The following is a 10,580-nucleotide window of genomic DNA, read 5'->3' on the forward strand; positions in this document are numbered from 1 at the left end:
CTCTCTCTCGCTCTCTCTCTCTCTCTCTCTCTCTCTCACGCTCTCTCTCTCTCTCTCACACACACACACACACACCATGCGCAAAACTCAGCATTTGAACAGTCAATAGCAAATACTTAAACTAATAACAAAACAGTAGCTGATTCAGAAGTGCCAGATTGTCATAGCAAAGTCAGAATTACCTCCTCTCCTAGGTTCATGAAACGGTCGTCCATAAAATGCATTGCTGTTCTGTTGTAAGTAATCTTAAAGATTCCTAAATGCATCTACTTTCGGAAGGCCAAATAAAGTGCTTTTGCTTTCGCACTGAAACACACAGCGTTTCCCTGACATGGCTGCTTCAACACTAACTGCGGTTACTGAAACCACGCCTTCTTTCTTTTGCGTGAACATTTGGGAGGCATTATGCTAATATTTCCACATAGTGAGGTAGATATGTGGGGGCGTGTTAGAACGAGCCGTTTTAGGGGGGCGTGGCAGAGTCTTAACTGTGATAAAGAATATCTCTTTGGATTTGAGACTTTAGTCTTTGCAACTTCAGGGATCTTATCTATGCACAATCAGCTTGTAACACTCCAAAGAGAAAGGAAAACTTGAAATCGCATCATATGACCCCTTTAATAAAAACAGTTTAGATTTGTTTCATAGACATTATTTGCTTTAACACTGATATCGGGTATTTACAGTCGGCAGCTAAATCTATTTTATGTCTAATCTCCAAGCAACTCTTTGTTGCACGTCTTTGGTGAAATGAAATTATGAGGGCAAGAGGGTAAAGTAATACCTTAATTGGCATTAAACTGTTATCGCAACCACTAAACATGGCAGTGGGAGCAAAAAACTGAGGGAGTAATTATCTCTTCACTCTTTAAATCATGATGGATGTATCATAGGCTGCCTGCACTGATGTGAAGAAAAACACCAAAGGCAGTGAACGTCTGTGGCATATGGCACAGCAGACTGTGTAATAAGTCACTGAGGTCTTTAAGAGGTCTGTGTGATAATGCTAGTTAGTTTTTTTTTAAAATACTATGCAGAGACAGCGAGAAACTATCTATCTATCTATCTATCTATCTATCTATCTATCTATCTCACATGACCATTGTATAAATATATTATACAGCTCAGTATGGGCGTCTCCTTGTACAATGAACACATGTCCACAACAAAAACATGTTCCATATTTTCAGAACTACAAGCTTGCAAAAAAGTTTTATTTTGTGTTTGGCCATGTCTTATCTTGCCTAGGGCACCAAGTGAGCCAGGACAGCCACTGGTGCCCCCTCACAAAAACAGGTGGATGAAATAGTAAAGCTGGCAAATAGTAAGCCAAGTTATTGTAGACTGGCTTCCCAGAAGAACATAAACATTGTGGCTTGGTAAACTTTCAAAACTTTGCTTGTCAGCAGCATGTCAGCTTATAGCTCAAATAATGGTTTGAAATTGGTGGCAGGACTACCTGTTTGTTTGACCAAACAAATAGTAGACAGGAGGCGGAGCAGAATTCCTGTGTATAAGTAAAGTGATTCTTACAAAATTGATTGCTTCAATTCAATGGAGCAATTTAAGAGCCGATTTCCAAATAATTTTCACAGAAATGCTTGTGCTCTTCGAATACAGCCAATTGCAGCTTTGTTTGGTGCTGCAATTGATGCAGAAATGACACACTCCACAAATACATGTTGCTGAGCTCTCAAAAACTAACATCTCTCTTTGTGTCTTTCTAAGAGGAATGCTGAGAAACCTGAAAAAGTTGGTATCAACTTCTGGGCAATGGCTGATTCTGCACTAGAGTTCAACTTCAAACCATGCAAGTTCAAATTCTCTGGGTATCAGATGTACTTTTGAACCCTGAGTGAGCTCACCGCAGCAGTCTCCTCTGATGCAGGTATTCACCTCCTCTTCTGGCATGGCTCCCATCTCAGATCACCCCATACGGTCATTGCTGCACTCCATTGCTGTACTCAAGTAATAAATGGCGTTCGTCCATCACTTAAATGAGAGTTGCACATAGGAATTGAATTCAAGCGAATTACATACTGTCCTACAGACTGTGGTGAGATCTTTCAAACCACAGCATAAATCAACATCAACATTATGGCTGCATGGTTTAAGCTAATGGAATACAGATAGCATCTGCAGTGTGGTACCTTATATGAATTAGAGCATTTGTCTTTATATGAGATAGTGGTTCTCAAACTTTTCAGGTGGTGTTAAAATGTAAATCCTAGGGGTTAGCAATTACCACAAAACAATTACCCACCTAAATGGAGTTAGATTGCTACTTTTAGCTAACAAAACCACATGAGCCAACTGTTCTCTAACAAATTGGACTAAACACGTTATACACATACTGTGTAACTGCTGGTTATGTTAACATTAATAACCAATTCTAAACAATTAATTGTTATGAGTTGATTAAATGAATTCAGTGTCGAATGAATTCTATCTGTCTATCAATCAATCAATCAATCAATCAATCAATCAATCAATCAATCAATCTATCTATCTATCTATCAATCAATCAATCAATCAATCAATCAATCAATCAATCAATCAATCAATCAATCAATCAATCAATCAATCAATCTATCTATCTATCTATCTATCTATCTATCTATCTAGTTCATTTTTTAAATCTATTAATTTGCTTGAGAATCAATTGTTTAAGAAAATCAGAAAATATGTTATATGACGCAGCACTGTAGCAATATCTGAAAATATAGATGTTGTGTTAATGTTTTCTTTTCTAAATAAACAATCATTTCAAACAATCTCCGGAGGAACCCTTAAGTTGCTACTAGAGGAGCATTTTCTGAAAGGGAAATGGGTAGTTATGTGACTAGTATTTAATTTTAAAAGACAGTTACACACATTTGCGTCAGAGAAGACTCTCAGAATATCTTAGGCTGATCATCTGTATAGGTGAAATAGACAATAATCAGTATAATCAACAAACTACATTTGTGATGCTTATTCACTAAGACGAAACACAAAGATTTGAGAGAGAAAGAGATTACTAAAGGAGCACTACTTCTATAATACACTGCCTTACAGTGTGTGACCTGTTTTCTCTTTGGCCTTAAAAGACTCATGAGAACCGGAAATTTTATTATTTTGAACTTTTATTTCTATTATCACAGCACTGTCAAACTTGTGATTTTATATCTAGGCTCATTTTATATCTAGGCTCATAAACTGATTTTCTCAAGCCCAAAATCTAATTTCTAGGACAAGAATAACAATAAATGTAATAAAAAATATATATATTTATATAATATTTATATTCAATATATAAACAAAATTATTAATGAAAGTAAATTATATATACAGTATATACTAAAAAGTTCTAAAAAGTTTTTGTTTGTTTTTTGTTTTTTCTTTTTTTTAATTTTACTTTTTTTTAATACTCCCCAATGCTACATTTATTTGATAAAAAATACTGTACAAATAGTAGAATTGTGAAATTATTCGTTTTATTAAAAAAAAAAAACCTTTCTGACCCCCAAATTTTGATATAAACTACAATATATTTTCACTACAACAGCAGTACTGTATTTGCAATCTCTAGATTTATGAACGAAAAAAACTTTAATACTCAGTACATTACACTGCATTTATCAGATTATTTGCGCTAAAGACAACAGTGGCAGCACATAAGGGAAAGACACTGAAATAGCATTAGCATATGAAAGTGTCAAGAGGCTAGAAAATGTGGCAACGGCAGCGTCCACTCGGCAAAAAACTGCAACAGATTAAATAGACTTCCATCACCCCATGAGTCCAGGAGCCAAATCCCTTTTACCCAGCAACAGCCTTTTATTATCTGTCAAGAAAACTTGAGAAAGCTCCATAAACATGCATCACAGACTCTTATAAGGTTCTCTATAGAAGTGTTGTTACCATTCACTAAAACTATTACGATTAAAATAAATCTGGTCAATTGAAATAAAGATGAAATAAAATAAAACAAATATTAGATGAAAAAGTAATATTTAAAACTAAATGAAAATTAGAAATGTTGCCAAAATTACAAAAAAATTATAAAAATGGCAAAAGCACATAAAATGACTAAAAAAATAAACAAATTAAAATAAAAACTATAATGTAAAATGTACTAAAACGTTCTATAGTCTTTGTCAGATTGTCGAATCACCAATGTTGGTGAAAACAGGCTTGTAATTTATTTTTTTTTTGTCAGACATGTCTTCATGGGCTTAAATTGTGCAGTTAGAGACAGATTCTCTAAACCAATCAAGTCAGCGCATAAGCAATCCCTGGCAAGAGCATTGCATTTAAGAAGGGTGTGGGTGTCAGCTCCAATTTCGGCAGGGCTGCTCAAAGTGGTGTGGGATTGATCAGGGATTTACGTCGTTAAGCAGGTGGTCCCTATGGTTGTCAAAGCCAGACAGGAAGGGGAAAGGATAAGCACGATTGCTGCAGCCCACAGTGAGTTTGAACTCTTTAATAAAAAAAAAAAAGACCCTGTCAAAAGTAAAGTTTAGCACATCAAAAGCCAGTCATTAAGCTCATAGCCTCAGCGTCGAATTATCAGCGTTTTAATGCTCCTTGAGGAATTCCATCCGACAAAGTATAATTTTAGCTATTCCACACTTGGCCTTGCTAAGTAGGATTGGTTTAGGAGCATAAGCACTAGTGGAGAATGGTAAAGATCATTGGAAGCCATGAATACTTATACGCAATGATCGATTTGGTTAATTAACTGACTCACATTACACAGAGTGACGTTATTTGTTTTTTTTTCATCTCGCTACATGCTTGACCTTTAAAGGCACCGGTTTCCAGCCGAGGTTTTGGGACTTGTTTACAGCGAAGGCATGCGATGATAAGAGGTAACTTTGTTCGGCTAATTCAAAGCTTGAAGCAAATCTGTAATTCTGTCTCTGACCTAAATGATGCCATTTTATAGCTGTCTGATTAACAGAGCTACATTCCCTCAACCGTGACAAGATGGCCATTTCACTTGGGTTTACCAGTTTGTTATCATTGACCTCTGCAGAGGACTGAGCCCATCCACAAATATTTATTAGCAGCCAAACTTTACTGGACCAAATTAGCCCACTCAATATGTTAATAAAACATGCCGAGAGCTCGTCTGGATGATTTCCAGATACAAAATGGTTTGCTTCTCAGTATAAAAAAGCAGCATTGATTTTGCTGACTGCGATAAGGGCTTTGTTTTCATTGAGGCAGCTGCTCAGTTTCAAAAACAGAAAATGCTCAGAAAAATGTAAAAAAATGACACAGAAAAATGTGAAGACATTAAAATAATTCATAGTGAATATATATATATAAGCATTTAAATATAATATTGTTTAGATAAATAATAATAATAATAATAATACTTAGGTTCACAAAAAAGTAAATAATAAATAAAAAAATAATAATAAAAAAACAAATAAATAAATAACCCAGAGTATCCATAATGCAATTAGAAGTGAAAATGTAAAGTGCATGTGGGCCACAAATATTCTTGAGAGCTTTTTATATCTCCACTTCTGCATTCAGAGATGCATACATTACAGAATTTTAGCATAACATTGACATTTGCGGAAGTATTTCTAAAGGTCCCCTGCCTTAAGGTTTAAAATGGATTCCCCCCCCCCAATCTAAAATTAATGGTAACTGTAAATTGCCGGGCAAAAAATAATTTCAGAGCTGCTTTTATGTAAAATTCTCCCATCTACTTTGCTCATAAAAGGGGTAAAGGGCAGATACCATCTAACACAAAGATTCACTTTTTGTCAAGTTAACTTATGAGTAGAAAATTAAGAATGTTCTGTCATGTTTTTATGAATATTCAATGACTAAATGCGCTAATAGAGACACAAAACCCAACATGCATTATAAAACGTACTTAATTTGGAATGAAAATCAAATCTATGCTGCAATTCCATAGTTAACAAAATATTCAATAATCAAAACACATCCACACATATAAGACATAAAAGCTTAAAGTTGTTCCCTTAAGAAAGTGCCAGATGATAAGTGCAGCAAACACAGTGGTCTGCTCCTCCATACCCCACTGCATTCTGGGCCAGGTTGAGGCTCCACATTTTACAGTAAGTACCTCAGGCTATTTTCTATTCAAGCACAGTTGGCTTTGCAATTTGTGTCCAACCAAAGCAAGCATGATCCAGATGCTGTCATTCCCTCTTTCTATTAAAAACGCTGGAGCAGAAACCGGCGCATGCTGTCTATGGAGAGATTCTTATTTGAGAATGGTCATGGCTAATGCACATTATAATTGGTCTGAACATATGACAATAAATCTTGATACCTTCGCAACAAACACACAGAGTCCTGACTCATCATTTCAGGGGAAAAACAACAGTGTGGGCAAGTAAAGTGAGCTGAATTATGAAAGGGAATAAAAAACTGATTGAAAGAGTCAAATAAATGCAAAAGGACCCTTATGGTGCTTTAAATGAAAGAATGGAAGATTGAAATAGGACAGAAAATAAACATGGAAATGTAAGAGCTGACAAGAGCAAAGATGTGATGTGGTTCTAATGTTCAAGTGGCCTCAATCTGTTGCGCCATTTCTAATCAAATTAACCTAGTACTTATATCCCACTATAGCCACTCGCCCATACATATTCACCCATACATGCACGCATATACGCACAAGCATCCGCGAGGACAAAAATATCACAGAAAAACATCAAAGTCTCATGCAGGGAAACGCACACGCTTGCAGTGTATTGGTCATGCACGTCACACGTAGAGATAGTTGGCTGCTTGCTTACCTCTGCAGATGGGCACTGGGAAGTCCCATACGGCAGCATTGCCTGCATTGGTCACACAGGGGAGCTGAGGATGGCCGTCCAGCACGTAGCCGGTTACACAGCTGTAGCGGATCTTGTCGCCTACATTAAAGCGCGTCCCATACAGGATGCCTTTAGGCGGGACACCAGGGTTCCCACAAGAACTGCTCTGCAATTCTAAAAAGGAAAATAGCACTTTTAGCATATGTTATTTATATACTACCATCCAAACATTTTAAAGGAAGTCTATTATACCCACCAACGCTGCAGTTATTTAAAAAAAATACAGTCAAAATAGTAATATCGTAATTGTAAAATTGTATGTATATATATCACAGGTGAGCTGAGGATGGCCGTCCAGCACGTAGCCGGTTACACAGCTGTAGCGGATCTTGTCGCCTACATTAAAGCGCGTCCCATACAGGATGCCTTTAGGCGGGACACCAGGGTTCCCACAAGAACTGCTCTGCAATTCTAAAAAGGAAAATAGCACTTTTAGCATATGTTATTTATATACTACCATCCAAACATTTTAAAGGAAGTCTATTATACCCACCAACGCTGCAGTTATTTAAAAAAAATACAGTCAAAATAGTAATATCGTAATTGTAAAATTGTATGTATATATATATATATATATATATATATACTGTATATATATATATAAAGAACACTCAACCGTGACAAGATGGCCATTTCACTTGGGTTTACCAGTTTGTTATCATTGACCTCTGCAGAGGACTGAGCCCATCCACAAATATTTATTAGCAGCCAAACTTTACTGGACCAAATTAGCCCACTCAATATGTTAATAAAACATGCCGAGAGCTCGTCTGGATGATTTCCAGATACAAAATGGTTTGCTTCTCAGTATAAAAAAGCAGCATTGATTTTGCTGACTGCGATAAGGGCTTTGTTTTCATTGAGGCAGCTGCTCAGTTTCAAAAACAGAAAATGCTCAGAAAAATGTAAAAAAATGACAATTCTCTGAGGGTCTCACACTGTCTAATAAGATTATTTTTACGATAAACAAGTCCCATGGCGTTGTGCAGCATGGGATTGGGTATTGACCGTATTGTATGGTAATGTCAGAGCTAAGAGTTTTCACCCTAGCTAAATACAAAATCTCTGTAACCGTCGTTTCGGCTCGACCACCTGTGCAGCAGTGCTGTCATGCCTATTTCCCACCTTGATACTACAGACTGACCAACTGTGCCAAAGGCACCCAAGAATGGAGATATGCACAACCAAGCAATTTTGAGAAAAATTACTGAAACTGAAGTTAGAAACAGCTGACAGAAACCTCTATTTATTTGTCAATTCCAAAATACCAAATCGCTGAAAATGCGGTATGTATTATAGCATTCTGAATTATAAAAAAAAAACATATATTTGAAATCGAAATCTTTTTTTAAAAAAGAAATCCATTATAATAACTTTGACTGTCACTTTTGATTAATTTAATGCATCTTTGCTGAATAAATGTATTAATTTCTTTTTTTTTTAAATAAATAAATAAACTTACTGACCCCAAACATTTGAACAGTAGTGCGAACATTTTATTTTATTTTATCATAGATGTATTTTGGCAATCCATTTGTCAGTGTTGAGTCAGACCAGTTAGCCTCCATACATTCAAGAATGTAAACAAGTTTTTCCTTGTAATTCAATAAACAAAATTACTCTTGGCACTATTACCATGCCACACTGACAAGCCAAGGGCTACGGGAGCAAAAGCACAACATTTTATCTGAATTATTTGTTGTTTATCGCCAATTCATGCTTTATGTTCTGGTTGGATCCAAACCAAGGGCACAGCGGTAGCACTCAGAAATTAATGTGGCCCAGGGACTAGTTTGGGAAATAAAGAGAGAGGTACATTGATTGCGCTGTTACACGGCTTGGCGTCAGACATCTTGCTAGTGGGAAGCCATGAATTCACTGTTGACTTTTAGAAGGTTTAGACAGACAACTCTAAGAGTTGTCTAGAGGCTTCTAGAGGTTGTTTATTGACCTTAAACTAGATTTCTTATTGTGTCTTTATTTCTGAAGACCCAAAAAGCATTACAAAAGAAAAACAGAGTGTACTGACCACAGAGTAAAATATATAATGGCATTTTTTTCCTGCTGATTTTATGAATGACTATTGATTAGGCCAAGAAAAGTCACAAACAGAGGATCTATCGAGCAAGATTAATTACTTCATTATGGCAAACAATACAGCAAGAACATTAACCACACAAAGGAAAACAAAATTACTTACGAAAAAGCTCTGACGCAAATACCACATAAAAATACAAAAGCATAAAGAAACATTTGCCCAAGAACTATGTTAAGATGCCATCCTTTAGTCACAACAACCACTTTCTAATCCTGTTTACTTGAACAAATACTCATAATAATATTTTACAAAAGACTGTTCCATTGCACAATATGTTACGCGGTAATATGCCACTTAGCTGTTTTCCCAGAGGCTTTTGTTTTGTTTAGTACTTTTGCAATTATTTATTAAGTAATCACAAATGCTCAGCAAATTATGGATTTCTAGCTAAAAGTCTTGCTAGTAATCATCTCTGGAGTTTTGAACATGTAAAATATAATCCATAGTGCGGCTAGGGTTTCTTAATGACCGACATAAATAACAAAGCACCAATACATCTTTAAATGAACACATTAGACCTCTAGTTTTCTCTAATAATGAGCAACATTATGATTTCGATGCGCTGGACTCCTGGAAAAAGACATGCAGCAGAACAAAGTCATATCCATGTCCTTACTTATTCACTTGGCAACTCCCCTTATTTAATATCCCTAATTACTTCTATCTCAGAGTGAGTGAAACGGGTTGAATTAAATTATGGACATCAACCGAACATGCCTCTCCCTTGTCAAAACAGTGGCCCCTGATCTCAGTATGTTATGGCTGGATAATTTAAAGATCTTAAGGGTGGTTGTTGGAGTGTAAATTGCATAATAAGAAGCAAAAAAATATGAGAATATCTTTCTGCATGTTAATTGTGTCGATTATAACCTGCTGATGCCCGATTCGCATTTAGGAAATGAAAGTGTCGGGAACAAGCATCCGCCAACACCATGTTGGATGTGAAAAAGCGTCACATTGGAAGGATTAAATAAAAAAGGATAAATGTGATAATCTTGTGTCAGCAGAACAGGCATTCAAAGCCCTTGAGGGCTGTCAATTTTGCCATTTAGAGTGGTGATGGATCACTCGCGTTTGTCATTGAGGCCATCGGGAATATCAATGAAACGAAAATGAGAGATTCGGTACATCAGCGGAAAAGACAACAAAAACCAGCCAACTGTCCATGCCATGCTTTGTCATTTTAAGTGAGTGTCTCTGTACTGGTCATCAAACATGAGAAGCCTGTACAGAATATTTTTAAAAAGCATTCCAGTGCATCCTCATTTCCTAATGTGCATGCCATATTGGGATCACGTCATCAGTCTTGCAATTCGGGAAAAAAAAAGTTCACATACAGTCTTACAAGGTTAAATTAGTTAAATTAGTTAATGCATTAGAAATCATGAAATTACAATGAAAAATATTTTTACAGCATTTATTTATCTAGGTTAATGTTAATTTCAACATATACATTTGAAATGAACATAAATGTACTATTTATAAACAGATTAATACATTCAATGCAAATCGTATAATAAAAAATACTATTTTTGTTAGCGTATAATAATTTATACTACTACTTCTAATAATAAATTCCACACAAATTGTATAATAACCATGTATAATACACTATTCTTCTTAACTCTTTC

At 35.8% G+C, this 10,580-nt stretch overlaps 1 protein-coding gene across 1 annotated transcript in view; it reads right to left on the bottom strand.

The window, feature by feature from the left end:
• The window catches only part of csmd3b (CUB and Sushi multiple domains 3b), a 445,596-nt gene that overhangs the window by 291,458 nt on the left and 143,558 nt on the right, over positions 1–10,580 (bottom strand). Inside the window, exon 4 of the mRNA XM_016441913.1 lies at positions 6,771–6,965. Coding sequence (XP_016297399.1) covers positions 6,771–6,965 — 195 coding nt within the window. The remainder of the gene's footprint in view (positions 1–6,770; positions 6,966–10,580) is intronic.

This window comes from Sinocyclocheilus anshuiensis, unplaced genomic scaffold, assembly GCF_001515605.1.
Source record: "Sinocyclocheilus anshuiensis isolate Anshui unplaced genomic scaffold, SAMN03320099.WGS_v1.1 scaffold195, whole genome shotgun sequence".
NCBI lineage: Eukaryota > Metazoa > Chordata > Actinopteri > Cypriniformes > Cyprinidae > Sinocyclocheilus > Sinocyclocheilus anshuiensis.